Source organism: Prinia subflava, chromosome 10, assembly GCF_021018805.1.
Source record: "Prinia subflava isolate CZ2003 ecotype Zambia chromosome 10, Cam_Psub_1.2, whole genome shotgun sequence".
NCBI classification, from domain to species: Eukaryota; Metazoa; Chordata; class Aves; order Passeriformes; family Cisticolidae; genus Prinia; species Prinia subflava.
The window spans coordinates 28,430,581-28,450,059 of NC_086256.1; the positions used below are offsets into that span (position 1 = coordinate 28,430,581).

A 19,479-nucleotide genomic window follows, 5' to 3' on the forward strand; every position below is an offset into this window, starting at 1 on the left:
CCCCTGGTCCAACATCTCAGCTCAAGCAGGGTTCCCTGAGCTCAGTACTGAGGTACTCAGTACTGCCCAAATGGTTCTTGAATATCTCCAATAAGGGAGACTCCACAACCTCTCAGGACTGTTCCAGTGCTCAGTCACCGTCACAGTAAAGAAGGTTTTCCTCACGTTCAGGTGGGAATTCCTCTGTTCCAATTTCTGCTCATTGCTTTGTTCAGCATCACCAGGAAGAGCCTGGCTTCCATCCTTGGGACATCCCCCCTTCAGGCACATACAGACACTGGTCAGATCCTCTCTCAGAATTCTCCTCTGCAGGCTGGAGGACAGCCGGGAGGGAGCTGCTGAGAGCCCTGTGGTCCCCAAGAGCCTGCAGCCCCCCAGGAGTCACCAAAACAAGCATGTCACAATCAGGGTGGCACTTCGGAACACAGCACCGGAACACTGCACCATCATGATGACTGCTGGTGAGTTACCCTTTGCTGGGGGCTTCAGCCCCTCTAAATATACCCCAAAAGTTGGGAAAAGAGGGGAGGGAAAGCAGTACTAAGCTTTGAAATAAGGGTCCTCCCTGTAACACAGCTGTGCCTTCATGGAAGAAGACATTTCCAAGGACATCCACCCACCAGCAGGGTGAAGCCAGCCCACCTTCTTGCATCCAGAACCTTCAGACATGAATAAAACTTTGCAGGGTAGTGGGAGGTGTTGGGCCCTGACACGGGCACTGAGTCTTGGCTGGATAAGCTGTGTTATGGCCAGTGTCTGGGAAAGGCAGGGCAGAGGGGCACAGCCTGTGCCCTGCAGCCACAGCACCTCCCTTCTCCTGCCCTATGGGTGCCACCACATGTGTGCCCAGCCTCTATGAGCCACGTTCCTTTGCTGATTAGGAGGCTGCCATTCAAACTTCCCAGCTCCTGGTGCCTTCCAAACAGGCTGTGCCACCCATCCCAAAACACAGTTCACAGACTGTCCCAGCCCCAAATCCCCTAAAGCTGATTCCCCCCAGAACTCCTCCTTTGGCTCACACTGGCAACACAGAGCCCAGGTAACTTTCTCTTCTCCCCCTGTAGCATCCATAGCCTCCACGGACATGAGGCTGCTGCTGCAAGATGATGTTTTTGTTGACTTTTTCAACACCTTTCTGAACCTTCCCGTAAGTCCACTCTGCACCATAAAACCTGGGGCCTCTCAGAACTCTCCTCAGGTGAACTTTCTGTGGCATTAGAGGCCGCAGGAAAACTGGGAGCACACCACATTCAGGCTGGAAAATGAAGGAGACCTGAGGATCTCAGCTCAGAGACAGAGATCTAAAAGGGAATTCTAAAAGGCCCTTCTGTGTAGTGGGAACTAACTGGAACAGCTGGGCTCTGGGTTTCTCTGCCACCGTTCATCTCTTTCAGCTCTCCCTTTCCATTTTGATCCAGGTTTTTGGCCAGACACCCCTTTACATCAGTGGCACGGGCCGGTGGTACCTGTGGCCAGAGCTGCCGAGCCACCTGGTGAGAGCGTGCCCCTTGTGTTAGAAGGGAGGAGCGGGAGGAGGAGGGAGGAAGGGCACGGGGCAGGCGAGGGAAGGAGCCGGTTTCTCAGTGCCAAGGCCCCTCTCTGCCTCTCCTGTCCGTGCAGCTGGGCGATCATTTCAAACCCAGGCGTCATTTTGCTTTTGAGCCCTGGGCGGAGCACAAGCCATTTAAAGTCCTGCTGCAGTTTATGGGGTCTATCTATAAACACCGAGAGCTGGAGCGAGGGAGAGCGTGTGTGGCAGCAGAGAAGGACACAAACATCAGCCCCTTGTCCCGGATTCCTCCTGGATTCAACAGGAGCGAAGCCCCGCTGCTCACCGGGCTGGCTCAGCCCTCGCTCCCCTCGCTCAGTCCCCGCTCCCAAAGCCGCCAGCGCCGCTTGCAGCGCTCAGATCCCACAGCAGAAAGGAAGCTGCTCCTCTGGCAGCTGCCGGGAAGCTGCCATGCCTGAGGAGAGCAGGGGGAGGACGCGCTGCAGGCAGCCGTGCAGCGCCGGGGCTCGCCCGCTCGCAGGCACAGCTTTGGGGACACGAGCAGGGGCTGGGACTCGAGCATCCCCCGTGTGCCTCAGCACAGAGCCACATTTCACAGCCGTGAAGCAACAGGGCGCCTTCCCCACCTCCTTCCCGTGTAGCAGGGACCTGTTACTCACCCTGATGGCCGGGCAGGAGCCGGCTCCTTGCTCACAGCTCAATCCTCTCCTTGGGCGACGCAGGATCCCAGCCCCGCCGCTTTACTGGCTTGGTTGGAAAAGCACCGGCTGCCTCACTTCTGCAAATCCAGCCTGTGCCTCCACCTCGTCCTCTGCCAGAAGCTGCTGGCTTTCATTCGCTCGGGGGAAGCAGGTGAGTCATCGCGGCACGGAGGAAATCGGATCGGCTTCTCCGCTGGGCTTCCTCTCCCTCCGGGGCTGTCACTGCCTGGTGCCTGCCCAGTGGGTCGTGCCTCTGCTCCGGGCTAAGCAGGCGTTGCACATCCCATTTTTAGGGATGCAGCGGGTCCCGATGGGATGTGCAGGGATTTATTCCACCGTGCTGGTAATACAGGCTCGCTAAGTACCTGCCCAGCAGGGTTTGCCGAGGGGTCCGGGGTGGAGCGGGGCTGGAGAGCATCCTGGGGCACGGGGAACCGAGGTGCTGATGTTTCGGGTTTGCTGTGTGCAGGGATGCCCTGGGAAAAAATGCTGTGGTCTCTCAGGCTGACAACAAGTCCGGATTATGCTCACTTTGCCCCTAAAATGAGCCTTCTCAGTCGGGCCAGGTACTTCCTCATCCTGCGTGTCAGCTGCCACTGGAAAGAAAGCTGAGGCAGCAGGAATGCAGATCCTCATTTCAGAAAAATAAGCAATTCACCAAGGCTTCTCCTGAGTCGGGTTGCTTCTCCAATCGGGTTGAAACTCAAAGCTGGAGGAAGCTGAGGGTGAGCCCCGAACTCGGGCATGAAAAGATGGACATTTGCAAGGGAGAGAGGCACAAGAGCTGGACAGACTGTCCCTGACAGGAGCGAGTTATCCTGGTGAACACCTCGTGTACATCCCACAGCCTGCCCAAAACTCCCCGTGCCGGGTGCTTTGCTGGTCTCCCTCCAGCAGCCTCTTTCAGGGTGGGAGCTGTTGAGTTTCCTTGGGGTCTGGCAGGCAATCTCTGATGCCATCAGTGTGCTCTGTCCCACAGCAGAGCTCCTGAACTGGCAGGGCGCTGACCAGTGGCTGCTGGAGAGGTGCATCAGCGGGAGCCACGGCATGCGGCACTTCTGCGCCTTCGTCCGAGGAACGGCAGGTGGGCACGGGGGGCTCCACGGCCCCCTGCCAGCCAGCAAGGCCTGGCACAGAGCTGGAGGCGTGGGTAAGATCCCAGGGAAAGCTTTGGGAGGTGAGCCAGCAGCAGAGCTGGGAGGGAGATGCATAACCATGGCTTTCCTCCGCTCTGTTCCCTCGGTTCATCCAGGTGATCTTTCCTTCTGCTTCATCCATCCTCGGGGCCTTGAGGGGCTCCTCCCAACTCCCATCCCTTGTCTGATCCGCAGGGGAAGAACTGATCGACTTCTGGCTCATCACTGAAAGGCTCCTGGGTCTGGACGAGTCAGATGGGAGTCAGAGGGAGCTGTTCTTGTCGCTGGTGCTCAGGCTGAGAGCCACTCATCTGCGTGAGGGCTCCAGCGTCGTCACCCTCTGCACCACCATCGCTGGTAAGAGCCCCGGGAGCTGGGGGTGAGCACCGTCCTTCCACAGAGGGGGTCTTTCCTGGATGCTCCCAGGGGGATGGGATGCCATCACCTGCTTGGTTTGGCTGGGGAACCCAGCCTGCACAGAGCCATCTCCCCATTGTAATTCCCTGCATCTATCTCAGGACCTCTGCCCAAAGCCACGCACATCCACTCCATCAGCACCAGGAGGGAGATCCTGAGCAGGATGCAGGAACAGGCCCTTTTGATGATTCAGATTTACTGGCTCCCTAAATTCTTTGTGCACTGCAAGATGGGAATGGAGGAAGAGGAATGGTGCCAGCCTTTGCTGCAGGAATATCAGGAGCGTTTATCACAGGCCTGCTGGCAGGAGCCCCCAGGCCTTTCAGAGCCCTTCCCCACCATGCACATCAAAAGGAGCCAGGGCGTGTCAGGGCCCTACTGCAGCCAGAAGGCCAAAGCAGAGGTCTGGGCTCTGATCAAGCAGGGGAGAGACACCCTAGAACTGAAAATGGCCACTTTTCGGGTGAAACCAGAGGAGCAGCCAGGGCCAGCTGGGAGCATGGAGGAATTGTGTCTGGATAAGGATGCTTTGGGATCGATTCCCCAGCAGTCACAACATCCTGCCTTTGGAGGCAGAGGAGGAGTAACATTTCCTGGAAGACCTCAGTCCAGTGCAGAGCGGGATCTAGAAAACCTCTGTAAGGAGAAAATCGTCCCTCACCTGCCTCCCTCTGCATCATTTTCCTGGCTGCCATCCCAGGCAGTCAAGAAAAAGCCAGTCAAGACCTTGGATTTCCTTCCCTGGGCCCTGAGTGCCGAGGCCTGCGCAGGACGACCCTTCAGGGACTTCCTGCAGAGCCAGAACCGGCCCATGGAGACTCATCTCCTGGACCTGTGGCACGACCTGGAGGAGTTTCTGCCTGTGGTGCTGAGGTACAACAGAGAAAACAGCTTCTTCCTGCGCCATTTGATTGGGGGAAAGATCTGCAAGACATACCTGGAGGGCAACATTGAGAAGCTTCCCTTGGAGACCAGGACTCTCGTGAGTTTGTGGAACCATCTGATATGTGGAGAATTCTCCCCCTGGATATTCAGAGCCCAGAAGGAGATCTGCAAGGTACACAGGGGTGCTGGCAGCGGTCAGGCTGGGTGGTACAGCTGGCATTGGCACCCCTGTGCCGGTGTGAGGGCTGTGGGAATGTTTAGGAAGTGAAGCATTTGGAAAACTAAGAGGAAAAGAGATTAGGAAGGGAAAATCTTGCAGTCACCTTGCACTGGACCGGTGACTGAGATGCCCCAGGCCAGTGGAGAGGAGCATCTTCACTGGTTTGCAGGGCAGCAGAGCAGGGCTGAGCAGTCACTGAATACCTCTGGTGGCCCTGGCTAGATGCACGCTCCAAGGGCTGGGGATGACAGGGCAGTGTCCATCCTTTTGCATCCATCACTGCCTCCAGCACAACCCCACTAAAACCCATGTAGAACCCCAGCCCAGTGGAGCAAGCTGGGTGTGCAGGCGTGTCCTGGGCATGTCAGCAAGGTGTGAGGCACCCATGGCACCAGCACTGTGACCCTGCCTGAGGGCAATCCCCCTTTGCTCCTCCTCAGGTGCTCTGCAGCCTCTATGAGGAATTTCTGGCCGCCGCCGACAGGATGTTCCTCCAGTTCATGGTAGGGGGGATGCACAGGGGCATCCTCGGGGGGTGTGCAGGCTCCAGTGGGGATGTGAAAAGTTGGAGAGAGAGAGAGAGGGCGAGGGAGGAGAAGCCCAGCATTAGCTGCAGTGGTCTGGTCTATCATAACCCATGATATCCCCAGCCAATGCTGCCACAGGGTGACACAGCAGATCCTGCCCTGCTCCAGCTGCCTGGAGCAATGATCCTGAGCTCTTCCAGCACAGCATCCCGTTAAGCTGGCAGCACTGCAGGCACAACCTGCAAGAGCTCCCCCGAGACAAGCTGTGACCCTGCCTAAAAGCAGGGAGAAACTTAATTGCAGGCTTTTAGGGTAGGCAGGGTGAGCCCAGCACTCATGGGAATTGATCTCCCCCTGGCTTTTCCCTTTGTCCACCCTGTTAATGTGTAATTATTACTGCTATTGATGTGACTCATGTGCATGACACACTTGGGATGACCCTGCCCCGCACCAGTGCCTGGCCAGCACAGGGGGGGAGGAGGCCATGCACCCTTTTAGCCTATGACTCAACCACCTTCAAGATTTCCACATATTTTTTTTCCACCATAAACAAGAAGTCAGAGTCACAAGTGCTCTTCCCAGACTATTATTCCTCCTGGTGTCAGGAATCCCATAATACCTACCCCAGATTCCAGCATCACACCCAGAAACCTTCTTGCAGGCAGAACCCCCTGAGCAGCCCACCTGCACTGGTACCTGCACAACCCATGCAGGCAATTTTTCTCACTGCAGATGGTGTTCCTCAAACCAACTGTTTTCCCAAAACGAAATGCAAAATCAGCAGCTGATCCTGGAAATGTTAGGAAGAGGCTCTCAGGGCTTGGTGGCCTCAAAGACCTGGCTCCCAGAGTCTCAGCCAGTGAGAGCTGAGCGTTTTGGAAAAGTCAGCTGGCAGCTCCCGACCCTGGCTCATTAACTGCTCTTGGTCGGAAGTTAATTAGCTGCCCAGGTTTTCAGGCATCTCTTGTTAAGAAACGCTCCCCTCCGAGGCCAGAGCTGGTCTGGGAGTGCAATTAGCACTTCAGCAGGCGTCGGGGCCGTGCTCTCTGTGGGCACCATCCCCTGAGCCAAACTCCTCCCTGCTCTCCTGCTCTGGTGTCAGGGGAACTGCTGGGGGCTTAGCAGGCTTATTTTTGGTGCCTGCTCTCAGCTCTCAGCCAGAAAGCAGCCACTCTACCCCTGCTGCCTGGCGAGCTGTGCAAACTGACTGTCTGTGGGGGAGGCAAAACCTGCAGGAGGGTTTTGGGGGAATGAGGGAGGCAATCCCAGGGCACCAGCTGGAGCCAGCCCTGGTGACAGCAGCCAACGGAACAGCACAGGAGGCTACGAGGCTGCTGGGAACAGCTTCAGGGTTGTTTGCAGCCCTCCTGTGGGGAAGCTGAACTCTTTAGGAAAGCTGCAAGGATGTGTCTGGCCTGCCTCTGGCTGCCTGTCCCCAGTCCATCCCAGCCAGCTGAGCTGAGCTTTGTGTTCACATAGATTCCTTCCAGACTGCTTAAAGCTGAGTCAGGGATCTCAACCGGGCAGTTTTGTAGTCTGAGGCACAGTAAACCTGTGGGCACAGTGCTGGGGATGGGGAAGGAGCTCTGTGCCACCCCCCTGCCCTCTTCTTGTCGCAGGCTCCAGGGATGGACGTCCCCGTGCCCAGGGTGCCAGGCCGTGCTGCTGGCAGAGGGGAACAGTTCTACCTGTCCCAGAGGATGAACCAGTCCCTGGAGCTGAGCCAGGCCTTGCACGGCACCAGGAGCTTGGAGGGGGTCTCCTCCAAGCACTGGCAAGTACTTGCTGCTCAGGACCTGCAGAAAGGGGGCTCCATCCAGGCTGAGATGGAAGTGCTCCTGGGCAGTGCTGGTAAGAGGAGGCTCTCAGTCCCTGATGTGGATCTCGCTGGCTGAAGCCAGTGAAGCATGTTCTATGCTCTGGTGGTGACCAGTGGCACTAAACTGGTGATGGACATGATGGAGGGGGCTGGTACAGTGGGTCTGGGAGCCTTGGCAGTGACCTAAGGGCCAAATTCCCTCCTGCCAGCACCAGGGGCACCAAATGTCATGTCCCTGCGCTGGCCTGGTCACCAGATCAGATGAAGGCTGCAGCAAAGTGAAGCCCAAAGCCAGCAGTGGCTCCTGCCACCCCAGTGCCACATTTTGGCCTTCTCCTGAGGATGCTGGCACTGGCTGTGCTGGTGCTACTGGTGTAGAACCCTCTGCTTTGTTCTGTCATGCAATCCTTTGGGAATGACACCAATTTTCTAGGCACTAAGGGTGACAGCAGTCACCTGTAGCACCCCTGTAGCTTGTGGGCCCACAGTTTTACCCAAGCAGTGCAGTGCCACAGGTAGATCACGGAACAGGCACACAAGGGGATGGGGAAGGTAACAAAACCCAGCCCTCAGAGCCAGTGCTGAAGGGCTGTCGTAACCAGAGGCAGTGGACATGGGATCTGTCCCCTCTCCTCTCTCTGATGCAGAAGTCCAGAGGATGATGTCAGATGAGCTGCCTGTGGATACTCCAAGCAAGGAAGAGGAGCTTCAGCAGCTGATGAGTGCAGCACTCAGTGAGTCCAGGCTGGGCAGGCAAGAGGCCAGGGGGGCTCCCAAACTCCGATCCCCCCTTGGGGGTGCTTCAGGGACAGGGTGAGCAGGAGGCTTCCCTGCAGGCATCCCTTCATCTGCGGGAACTTCTCCAGAAGGAAAGGCCTATCCACCTATGACAGGCTGTGTTCTGGGGCATTAATCCAGCCAGGGAGGGTGGGAGTGGGGGATTTCTCTGAAGCAGATGCTGAGGAGGCCAAGCCATGAGAGGAGAAGAGCTCCCACAGTGTCTCCTGAGCCAGAGTCACCACGTGGAGGGTCCAGCTGTGTGCAGGCTCTGTCTGTCACCTGAGGGAGAGGCCAGCCCTGTCTCTGTCCCCACAGCTGTTGCATCTGAGAGGATTGCTAGAGAGAATGCTGCTGCTGCTGCAAGGAAGAAGGCGTCTAGAAAACGCAGGTCTGGCACCTGGCAGCACAGAGCTTTGCTCCTTCCCCTTTTCCACATTTTTCCCTGTGGTGCCACTGCTCCCTGTTTGGTCATTTGGCCCTCTCAGATGTAGGCATAGGTGGCCTGTGGGTCTAAACTGCAGAATTACCAGGCATAGGAGAAAAATTAACACTCCCCACCCCCAGTTCAGATTTACTCTTCACGCCTTGTGCACATCTCGTGCACTTCATCCTCAATCAACCCCCGGTGCCACCTGGGCAGCCCTCAGATTCCCAGAAAAATCACTTAAAATCACACTGTAGCCATACTTAAATCTCTGGACTCGTGTCTCTCCTTCTGGAAATAGACCAGCCCTGAGTCCTTGCAGCTTCACACTGGGATAGAAAGCAAATGGAAGAATGATGGTGAGCACCTGGGCTGAGCTGATTTCTCAATCCCAGCTGTGCAAATGCAAATGCACCCTGCCCAACATCCATCCCACCCCAAGGGGCCAGACAGCAGCTGCTATAAATGCATCTTTCTGTGACCCATCAGCCACTACATTGATAGTCCATCCAGATCCTCACCCCAAAGCTAGCAAATAGCTTCTGGGCCTGCAGGCTGCTGGACTGGAGGAAGAAACACGGCAGATAAGCAGGACAGACACTCCCAAGGTGACAAAATGTAAAAAGAGAACCCAGGGGAGGGTATCTAGTGCCCTCTACCACTGCCCAACCTCTTCCAGGAACAGAAATCCAGTGGGACCCAAATCCCGGGGTTATCCCCTATCAGTTGCTCCCCACCTTAGTCCCCCTTCCTCAAACCAGTGCCCTCCTCATGCCTCTGACTGCCCTTGATGCTCTCTCTGCTCTCCCATCTGACAGGTTTGAGGAGGGGGATGAGGAGGATGAGGAAGAGGAGGAAGGACACCATCAGAAGAAGAAGACGATGACGATGCAGACAGAGGAGCAGAAACAGAAGCAGAAGGGGAAACAGAAACAGAAGCAGAAGGAAGAGCAGCAGCAGGAGGAGGATTTGTTGCCCTGGTGCAGAAAGCCCAGGTCTAGGTGTCGTCGGCACGTGCAGGAAGAGAGAGAGACACGGAGGATGGTAAGGAAAGACCCTGTGTGCTGGCAGGCTGAGGATGTTCACCAGGCAAGAAAGAGAGGAGATGCTGTGAGGCAAGGGGTGAGGGGGTCAGACTCGGAGAGCTGCAGAAAGGCAGCAGGGAAAGGCCCCCTCCTACAGGCTCTGGAGTCCTGCTCCACGCAGACCTCACCACATCTGGTCAGGACTGGCCGAGCGACTCACACCATCCCCTGTGGCCACCAGGGAGACTGAGAAATACTGGAAAGCAAAGGTGATGGCTGGGTCACAGCCCCCACTGCCAAGGCTGCTCCAGCTCACCGTGGTGCATCCCAACAGGAGGGCTCAGCCCCAGCGCTGCAGGTCCCTGCTGGTGCCACCTGTGCCGTGTCTCCGCAGGGATGGGCCTGGGATGCCATCCGGCAGCTTGTCAGGAGCTTCTGCAAGTTCAGGAGGGAGATGGAAAACCCCAAATGCCGTGCAGAGTTTGTGGATTTTCTCCGTCAGGAGAGAAGGAACGAGAAGGAAAGTATGTCCTGTGTCCTGCCAGCCCTCCTCCTCCCTCCCCAGGACACCCCTGGCTTCAGGTAGAGAAGAGAACAGGGAAAACCTGTCCCTTACCTCCCACCACCATGACTGAGTGCCCTGTTATGCTGTTGCATCTCTCTCAAACAATGATGTATATGCAAGTTTGCATCCCTGCCTTGAAAAAACAAAAACAAAAAAACCCTAACCAAACCAAAAACCCCAACCCAAACCGGGAAAACAGTAAATGGAGCTAAGGCGAGACAGGCCAGCAAAACAAAGAAAAGGAAATTGTTTTCTGGGCAACAAACAGAGAGCTGACCTAAACAGCAAGTTTACACACAGGTTCCAGAGGAGGCTGGAAAAGCAGTTAGAAAAGTAATCTACTAAACACACAGAAACACTGTTTAGATCAGGAGAATCTTGTATATGGGGGAAACAGGAGATTTTTTTCCCCTTTCATCCTCACTCATTATCTGCCTGGGGGCTCTGTCAGAGCCAGGGCAACAGCTAGACAGACCAGCAGGCTTTAGGAACAGGCCATTCCCTATGGAAACAGTGAACATAAACACTCTGTGGGTGCAAAGAGGGGGAGGGATGGAGGAGATCATCAAGCCAGAGGGAAGGTGAAGTCCACAGAGGTAGAAAGGCCCTCAGCAAGTTGCATGCAGGTATGAGAAGCACAGGTGAGGTGAAGGAGCAAACCCAGTGCAGGGCACACAGAGCAGCTCTTCCCCTGTCTCAGACTTGCCCATCAAGGAGAAGAAGAAGAAAAGTCCCTCGAGGAGCCCCCGCAGGGGCAAAGCCCAGCCACCAAAGGTGACGCTGATCAAGCGCCGCATTTTGAACAAACAGCTCATCGTCGTCAACTTCCTCGTCGACGACCTCCGCTTTTACCTGGAGATGGACAAGTAAGTTCTTCTTCCACAGGTGCTCAGGTACCCCTACAGAATCCCAGAGTGGTTTGGGTTGGAAGGGTCCTTAAAGGTCGTCTCGTTCCAACTCCCTGCCGCGGGCAGGGATGTGTCCCACTGGTCCAGGTTGCTGGCAGCTCCATCCAACTTGGCACCAGCCTCCCTCGGATCTGGCCTGAATCCATCTCTGATGGAGACCTCCAAAGCCCCATTTCGGCCTGCAGTCACCCCTGGCTCAGGGTTCCTGTTTGAAATCCTTTTGGTTTGGTAGTCCCAAGCAATCCAATGTTTTGCCCACACCATTCTGGATGTCCCAGCTGTGGTAGCATTTCTCCCTCGACTTTGTCCGTGTTCCCAACAAACCTGTAAGACCAATCCATGGCCAATGGGCACCAGCCCTGCAGCCAACACCCCCACAACCGTCGAATCCCCAGCTTTCAGTGCTCCTCTTTTCCCAGAAAGGGGGACCATCACCTGCCCCAGGTGAATCCTGTGACCACGAGGGTGGCAGAAGAGGGAGGTGGCTTTTCATTCCTCCCATGTCACTTGAAGATTGCTTTTCCTGGCCAAGCAAGCACCAAATTAAGCAAGAGCACACCTGTCTAGCCCAGCAGCTACCAGCACTTGTCTCAGAGCAAGACCCTACATGCCTTTGCAGGTTTTCCAGGTTCGCTGACCCCAGGATAACTAGGAAACTCTGCAAAGCACAGTTAAAAAGGCACAATTCCTTTCTGAAAATGAAACTCGACATCATCAGCAGACTTTTCCTGAACTCTGATATCCCCCCCAAGCTGCGGGTAAGGCCGTGGGACCGCCCAGGAAGGCTGGAGGCAGCTGCCTGCTCATTGCTCAAGGCCACTGCAGCACAGCTGGGAACAGTGGTGGGGAAAGAGGAACAGGCAGGGGTCTGCATCTGCTGAGGGGGCTTCGGGGCATGCTCTGGGGTTTGGGGGTTCCCCATGGGCTGGGATGGGTGGGAAACAACCCCCGACCAGACCCTGATAAATTGAGAACAAGCATATGGATAAGAGTGGGAGAGATGGGGATAATTCTCCAGCATTTCCTGCTTGGAGAAATGCCAGGGCTGAAGTGCCAGGATAGTGCTGCACACCACCAACCCAGTCCTTTCACTCTTCAGAGACCAGTGTCACCACCATCCCCTCCCCACTGCACCCATCCCATCTCCCCTTTGGAGGGCACAGTGCTTCCCACAGAAATCCAGGTGGGATCCTGCCCTTGTGCCTGGGGAAAGCAGCCAGGATGGAATTTGGGTCTCTTCTTAGAGACTGCTGAGGTGGGGTCAGGGAGAGAAACCTGGCCCCACCAGGAGTGCTGAAAATGCTTTGGTCTCTTCTGTGCCCAGGTCAACATCTCTGAGAAAGAGAAGGATTTAATCCATCGTTTATCCTCCAAGGGGCCACTGACCCCGGCCATCTACCAAAACGCCAAGGTCACCCTCTTCCCCATCCTGATGTACTTCTGGAGAAGGTACCTATCCATCCCCTCTCTCCCAAGGTGGAGGAGGCTCTGGGCATGCCACCCTTTATCTCTAGCCATTTGTTCTTCTGCCACGCTGAAAGTGCAGATGAGACACTCGCCAGGAGCTCAGCTGGAATTGTCTCCTTGGAGCTTCGCTGTCTCTGGTGTTCCTCACGCAGGTTCTGCCTCTGGAAGGTGATGAGGAGCTCCCCAGTCTACCAGGAGGTCTGGAGCTCTGAGATCCCTGAGGACAGGAGCCCTGGGGCCCAGAAGGAGGAGAGGAGCTCTCAGGAGGCCCAGAGAGGCAGGAGCCCCAGGGGCCACCAAGAGGGCAGGGTTCCAGCCTCTTCACCGGCAAAATCCCCCTCCAAAGAGCCCAAGATCCCCAGTCCCAAGAAGCTGGTGGCCATTCCCTCTACTACACGTTATGCTCCAGGTTTGTTCTTCCTGTGCAGAAACACCCAGACCTGACATCTTTTAAGTTCCCCTGAAAAGACCCCCTCCTTCACACAGCTTTGAGGGTGTATGTGGTACAGGCCTGCTGGGAAAATGGAATGGAATGTATTTTTTTTTCCTGTCAAAATCAGTCAAAACTGTCCAGGGGGATTTTAGAAATTTTCTTTGGTGAATAGGGAAGTGAGCACAGAGAATTCCCTAGCAAAGAGCTGTTGCATAATTCCTATTTATTTCAATAACCAAGTTAAAAATACTCAGGCACACCCCCTGAAACAGAAATAAACCCCCCAATCTTTCAGCTTGCAAGCCAAATGGGAGCAGGAAAAGGAGAACAACTGTGCAGCCAAACACCAGGCACAGTGGCATTCCATGGAGGGTGCTTTGAATATCTGGAATGGAGAATAAGCTCCATCAGGATTTGAGGTGACATCTCCAGGGAAAGAGATATTTTTTCTTCCTCATCCTCTTGTTTAGGTTTGGTACATCTAATAACTCTAAATTGAAAAACACAAAGTGATGCTGAGCGTTGTCAGTCGGCCTGACAGCCCGATCCTTGGCTGAATATTCATTTGGAAATTGTCTAATTGATTTTTGATTAAAGGGGAAACCAAAATAGGCACATACTAATCTTGCTTTGATGGATGAGTGGGCGTCAGCAAGCTGCTGTTCTGCTCCCTGTCACTTATCACTGTCAAGTTCTGGCTAAAAAGCAGCAGAGTTCGAGGATTTGGATGCCTCCAGGCAGGTGCTTGGGCTCCTGCTCCACAGCAGGGCTGAGGTGACAGAGCCCTGTGCTCCAGGGGTGCCAAGCCAAGCTCAAACCACCTCATGCCCATGGACAACATCCAGTCTTCAGCTTGGGTCCCCACCTGGTTACAGAGCCTCACTGCTCTTCCAGGAGAGCTTATCAAATGTAGTTGTTTTAATGCAAAAGTCACACAAGACCCCCAGAAACACCTCGTTTTTCACACATATATTCCAAGCTAGTGATGAGCCAGAAGCCTTGTGTCACATCAGAGCTATGGGCTGTGTTATCCAGGACAAGGACAGTGTTTGCCAGGGTCTTGAGTGACATTCAAACCGATTCAGATTAGAGATAGGAAGTCGTTTCTTACACTAGATGGTGGTAAAACACCGGTACAGGTCGCCTAGAGAAGCTCTGCTTTCCATCCCTGGAAATATTCAGGATCAGGCTGGAGGGGGCTCTGAGCAGCCTGGTCTAGTGGAAGGTGTTGGGGGCTGCAGTAGGTGGCCTTGAAAGGTCTCTCCCAAGACGAGTTATTCTGTGTTTAAATTGGTGCAAACTGCTGCAAGGGTTGGGACAGTCCAGGAGCACAGCCCGTGTTGAACTACAGCCACAGGGAGTGACTGCACTGGTAGCTGCTCTGGACACCTAGAAAAGGCTGTGATCTCTCCAGGATGGACATTAATGCCACAGGGACTGTCCCTGGGACAGCAGCCCCCAAGGCACTGCTCCTTGCTGTGTCTCACAGGGCTGAGTAACAGGAGCCAGGCAGGAAAAAATCCCTCAGCTTGCCTGGCATGTGGGGGACAAGATATGTGGCCCAAAATAGCAGCTGTTTCTGACTGTGCTGATGTCCATGCCAGCTCCCGAGACTTTTCTGCAGCTTATGACCTTTCTCTAAGGGTCTTGCTTTTCTAACCTGTAGGTAAAAACTTGCTCTTGAGCTGGGGAGAAAAAAAAAAGGTTTTATTTCTTTTTAAAAAGCACCAAAATTGCTGTGGGGAAAAGACCTGTAGCTGCAGAGAAAACCCTCTCTGCCCCACGCTGTGCCCTTGCCTTATTTTGAGGGATGCTCAGGGCGGTGTGAGGGGTGTGCAGGGAGGGACCCATCTGCCTAGACAGAGTTAAAGGAATAAAGCAGGTATTTATTAAAAAGGCCTTCAAAGGATGCACCTTGGGCAGTACAAGAGCCTGACCATGGCTCCACCCAAGAGGGACCCTGAGCCGTGAATTTTCACACTTTTGTAAGCTTTGGTCCATTTACATGTTGGTGCTAATTGTCCAATTCCAGCTTCAGGTTATGCAGTCCCATCGTCCCACTTTGCTCTCCATTCACTGTTGTTTATAATTTTTGTACTTGAAGCTGCATTGGTGATCTTGGTCCCCAAGCTGGAAAGGGATTGTTCTGACTAAGCTGTCAGGAGAACTTGCTAACAATTTATATGAAATTCAGAGTTACACACTAATGCAGTACAGAATTTGGAAAATGTGAAAGCTAAAACTTAAGGCATCTTTTCCCTCACCAGGCAAAAGGCCCGTCCTTATCTTCTCACTGTCAGAAGGCCTCCAGCTCCTGCTGCCACGGCCCAAGAAGCAAAGAGAGCCCTCGGAGGAGCAAGGAGGTGAGGCAGGGCTGAGAGGGGCCCTCAGAGGGCTGCGGGGATGGGAGCTGGGCCTGGGGGCTCCCTGTGGCAGCCCACGGTGGGAAGTTTGTGCTGTTGTTTCCATCAGATGCAGATCCCAGCGGGGAGAAGAGGCCCTCGCTCACTGGGGAGAAGAGACCCTCGCTCAGTGGGGAGAAGAGACCCTCACTCAGTGAGAAGAGACCCTCACTCAATGGGGAGAAGAGACCCTCACTCAATGGGGAGAAGAGCCCCTCACTCAATGGGGAGAAGAGCCCCTCACTCAATGGGGAGAAGAGACCCTCACTCAGTGGGGAGAAGAGACCCTCACTCAGTGAGAAGAGACCCTCACTCAATGGGGAGAAGAGACCCTCACTCAATGGGGAGAAGAGACCCTCACTCAGTGGGGAGAAGAGACCCTCACTCAGTGAGAAGAGACCCTCACTCAATGGGGAGAAGAGACCCTCACTCAATGGGGAGAAGAGACCCTCACTCAATGGGGAGAAGAGACCCTCACTCAGTGAGAAGAGACCCTCACTCAATGGGGAGAAGAGCCCCTCGCTCAGTGGGGAGAAGAGACCCTCACTCAATGGGGAGAAGAGCCCCTCACTCAGTGGGGAGAAGAGCCCCTCGCTCAGCAAGCCTGACCTGCAGGGCGGGTAGGTGGTCCCGAGGTGTTCACCCCCCTCCAAACCCCACCAGCACAGGCTGGGGCCCCCCTTAAACCACCAGGGTTTGTGCAGGATGCTGGTCAGCACCACCATCTCCAGGCACAGAAAACTCCCAGTTGCTGCACGTCTCCATGCCCAGAACTCCTCCTTGGGACCATCCCTGATCCCTCTCCATGCCCAGAACTCCTCCCTAGGACCATCTCTGATCCTCCATGCCCAGAATTCCTGGCTGAGAGCATCCCTGATCCTCCATGCCCAGAACTCCTCCCTGGGTGCATCCCTGATCCCCCTCCATGCCCAGAACTCCTCCCTGGGAGCACAGAGCCCTGTGCTGGTTCCTCATCACCCTCACCCTGCCTTCAGCAGCATCAGCCACTGATGCAGCATCTCTCCCTGCCCTGCAGGAACGAAGGGAAGCTCAGCCCTCCCTTGAGCTGCTCTCCCACACCAGTACCCACAGAGGTGTGATCCAAGGAAGCTGAGCAGCCTGGACACAGGGAATCGTTTGCACTCAGCAATAAGACCTAAAAATAAAGCAACTCACAGCATCCTCCAGCTTACCTGGTGACAGCACAGCAGCTCACAGCTCTGCAGCCGTGGCAGGGACGGGCTGTGACACGTGTTTCCAGCTGAAACACCACACAACTCTCCTTCCTCACATGGATCTGCAAAATGTAGCTCAGCTCCTCACCTTTCCACACCAATTAAATCCTTCCTGTGGGTAGCAAGGCTGAGAGAGCCCATTTGGTTCACTTACTCAGCTGGCTGCTGAGACGGTGCCTGTTTTGCCAAAGTCTTTCTGATTTTCCAACAAAAACCAGCTCATGCCTGACTGGGGCTTCAGCATGATTTTGCTTTGCTGCTTTTTTTTTTTTTTTTTTTTTTTTTTTTTTTTTTTTTTTGGTGAGGTTTTTGGGTTTTGTTGTTTTTTCAAGCCAGTTTGTGTTTACAAAGCACCAACCAAATCATAGCAAGGGCCTTAATTTTCCCCAAGTGAAACTGAGTCAAAGTGATTTTGCCAAGTCACCAGGAAGCTGCAGAAATCACAAATATTCTTTGGATCCCGTGAAGAAAAGATCACAACCTTTATCAGTTTGTCAGAGGCAAGCTCTCAGCTTTGTCATTTTGAGCTATTTTTAACCACTTTTTAATCCCAGATCCTAGAAGAATGCATCGTGGGAATAACACCAGGTACATTTTGAGGCAGATGAGATGTTTCATGTTTGTGATTCAGTTGTGATTATCAACCCTTTGCCTCCGGAGGATTAAAAAATACGCAAACCCAAGAACATTTATTTAACTGAAGGGCTTGGGGAGCTGATACCATCCCTACAACATGAAGTGTGACCAACTCAGAGATGCTCCTGTGCTGGAAGTTGATGCTGCCCCGAAAGCTTTCAGCCCCAAAATGTTGCTGTGTTTTTGTGAGCTTTTCACTGGCACTCCTAAGCCCAGCTGAGCCCAGGGCCTCTAAGGCCTCACAGATGTGCCTGAAGCTCAGCACAGCAAAACCACAGCTAAGAGCAGCCTCCACTCCAGTGCTCCTGTGGGCTGCTTGGTGGGTTTGTTTTTCAGAGCACAGATGAGGCACGGTGAGCTGGGAGCATCCCTGTGCACACAAGCACGTCCTCAGCATGCAGGAGCCAGGACAGGGAGCACCTGATCCCATCACACGGGGCTGAGCCAGCTGTCCTGGGGGTCCCAGCACAGCAAAAAGGCAGAGGCACAGCAAATGCAGGCAGGACAGCAGGGCAGTGAAGCGTGTGGGGCCAAATCACACCTTTGGGCACTGATCATGGGCTGCAAAGCTGCCTGAGGCAAAGGCAGGCAGCACCTCCCAGGTGGGCAAATCTAAGTTTGATGTGCAAAAGTGATCATAATTTCGTACACAAACTATGCACATTCTCCATCTGTTCTATTCAGGAAAGCTAGCAAGGCTACATGATGTTTTCGTTATGTCCAACACTTAGTTAACTTTGTAAAAGGTGATGCCACTGAAATTTAAACTAGGCTTTAGGGCTTTTTCTTACTAATTAATACAGTTTCTTATTTGCTCAAAGCACTTAAAGGATTTTCTACTTATTTAAAACTAAACTTACATTCTACCTCAGGTCTTTATGGATTTATATATTTTAGTTTCTTTGAAGGTCTTAATTCAGCCCTCACATTTCTCAGTGCTTCTGAGCCTGTGTGGATGAGGCTCAGAGGGATTTGTATCCCAACATCTCCCCCGTCTTGTTGAGCCTGGGAGAGGCTGGGATATCCCACAGTACTGATTCTGGCAGCTGGTTCTGCCCCAGCTCCCCAGGACACCTCTATCCTCAGGCTGTGCCCCAGACACTGCCACAGCACCCAGCTGCAGCCCTGCCCACCTCTTGGAACCCTGGAGGCTGAAAATTTCAGCCTTTTCTGTGTTAAAAGGTGCTGACCCTCAAGCAAGCACCACGTTTGACTTGAAGTCTTGGAACAGGCTCCCCAGATTGAGTGATAGCAGGGGGATTGTGAGTGTGAGGTTTGGATAGTATTGTGTGATCTCACAGGGTGAAAAACTTAGATTTCAGATTTTAGTATATAGTAATAGATGTGAGTCAAGATGGAGGATTTTGGGCATTGTTTGGGTCCTTCTTCTTCACCTTCTTCTTCCTTCTTCACCTTCTTCTTCCTTCTTCTTCATGGTTTTGGGTGGTTTTCTCTAATTGGGTGAAAAAGGTCAGCATTGCAGGCTTTGGATGGTCATTATTGGGTCAAAAGTATAAATAACAGAGGTGTCACCTCGTTATTGGGGGATTATCGCTTAAATAACCTTGGAAAGAGTTAGAGGCACTCCATTTTACCTCACTTCTCTAACTTGCTAGTCAGTGCTCACTCCTCGTGAGTCTGTAAATAGATAAGAAATAATAAACACCCAAGTCTGAACACGAAACCTGCATTTCTGGCTAATTAATCCCGACCCTGGCAAGAAAAAGAAGCCAGAACTGTCACACCCACCACTTTCCATCCTGCCTGGCTCTCTCTGGCCCATCCTCCTGGGAGAGGCAGCCTGGAACCCCAGCCTTGCTCGCAGCCCTGCAGTCCTTCCTCCCGTGGGGCGATGCTGCGGGAGCAATGTGCTCTGCAGATGCCCTGCATGGATCAGGTTTCTTCTCTGACAGCAGGACAGGGCACAGCAGCCGTCCCTGGAAATTCTTGCCAGCAGCCAGATTGCCCCAGGGAGATAAGTCACAGGCTCCCTGGGTTTAATCTCTGCTCGGTTTCGGGCACGCCTTTTGAGGCTGCCGAGTCCCAGCCCTTCAGTGAAGCAGCAGAGTGATGGAAGAAGTTGCAAAAGTCACACAGAAAGCTGGAAATGTGGCATTTTACAGGAGGCTGCAGGAGCCCAGCCCGTGGCCTCACTTTCTCCTCATGCAAGAGCAGAAATGCTGCCGTGGCACAGGGCACCCCACAGCCCCCTGCTCCCCACACTGCTGAGACCTGAGCACGCATCTCTGAGTGTCCTCCTGCCTTCTGGGCATGACAGAGGCACAGTGAGCAGGAAAATAAAAAAGAGCAGGGAGGAAAGGTAAAAAACCCAAAACTATTGGCACAAGAGGAGTCAGCCTTCTCCTGGTTACATTTTTTCATCAACAGT

General features: G+C 53.9%; 1 protein-coding gene across 1 annotated transcript; it reads left to right on the forward strand.

Annotated features, from left to right (window-relative positions):
• Positions 1-448: 448 nt before the first annotated feature.
• Positions 449-19,297, forward strand: RGSL1 (regulator of G protein signaling like 1). Its single transcript, XM_063406729.1, has 19 exons — positions 449-461; positions 1,065-1,147; positions 1,419-1,493; positions 2,152-2,362; positions 3,191-3,295; positions 3,543-3,704; positions 3,866-4,821; positions 5,310-5,372; positions 7,016-7,286; positions 7,863-7,949; positions 9,048-9,463; positions 9,839-9,968; positions 10,710-10,875; positions 11,537-11,675; positions 12,242-12,366; positions 12,537-12,793; positions 15,085-15,180; positions 15,290-15,839; positions 16,256-19,297. The coding sequence occupies exons 1-19, from the start codon at positions 449-451 to the stop codon at positions 16,317-16,319; spliced, it is 3,969 nt and encodes a 1,322-aa protein (XP_063262799.1). The 3' UTR covers positions 16,320-19,297.
• The last annotated feature ends 182 nt before the right edge of the window (positions 19,298-19,479 follow it).

Coding starts and splice junctions, on each gene's coding strand:
- RGSL1 (XM_063406729.1), top strand. Junction 15,181..15,289: donor GCCCTCGGAGGAGCAAGGAG/GTGAGGCAGGGC, acceptor TGTTTCCATCAG/ATGCAGATCCCAGCGGGGAG. Junction 15,840..16,255: donor AAGCCTGACCTGCAGGGCGG/GTAGGTGGTCCC, acceptor CCTGCCCTGCAG/GAACGAAGGGAAGCTCAGCC.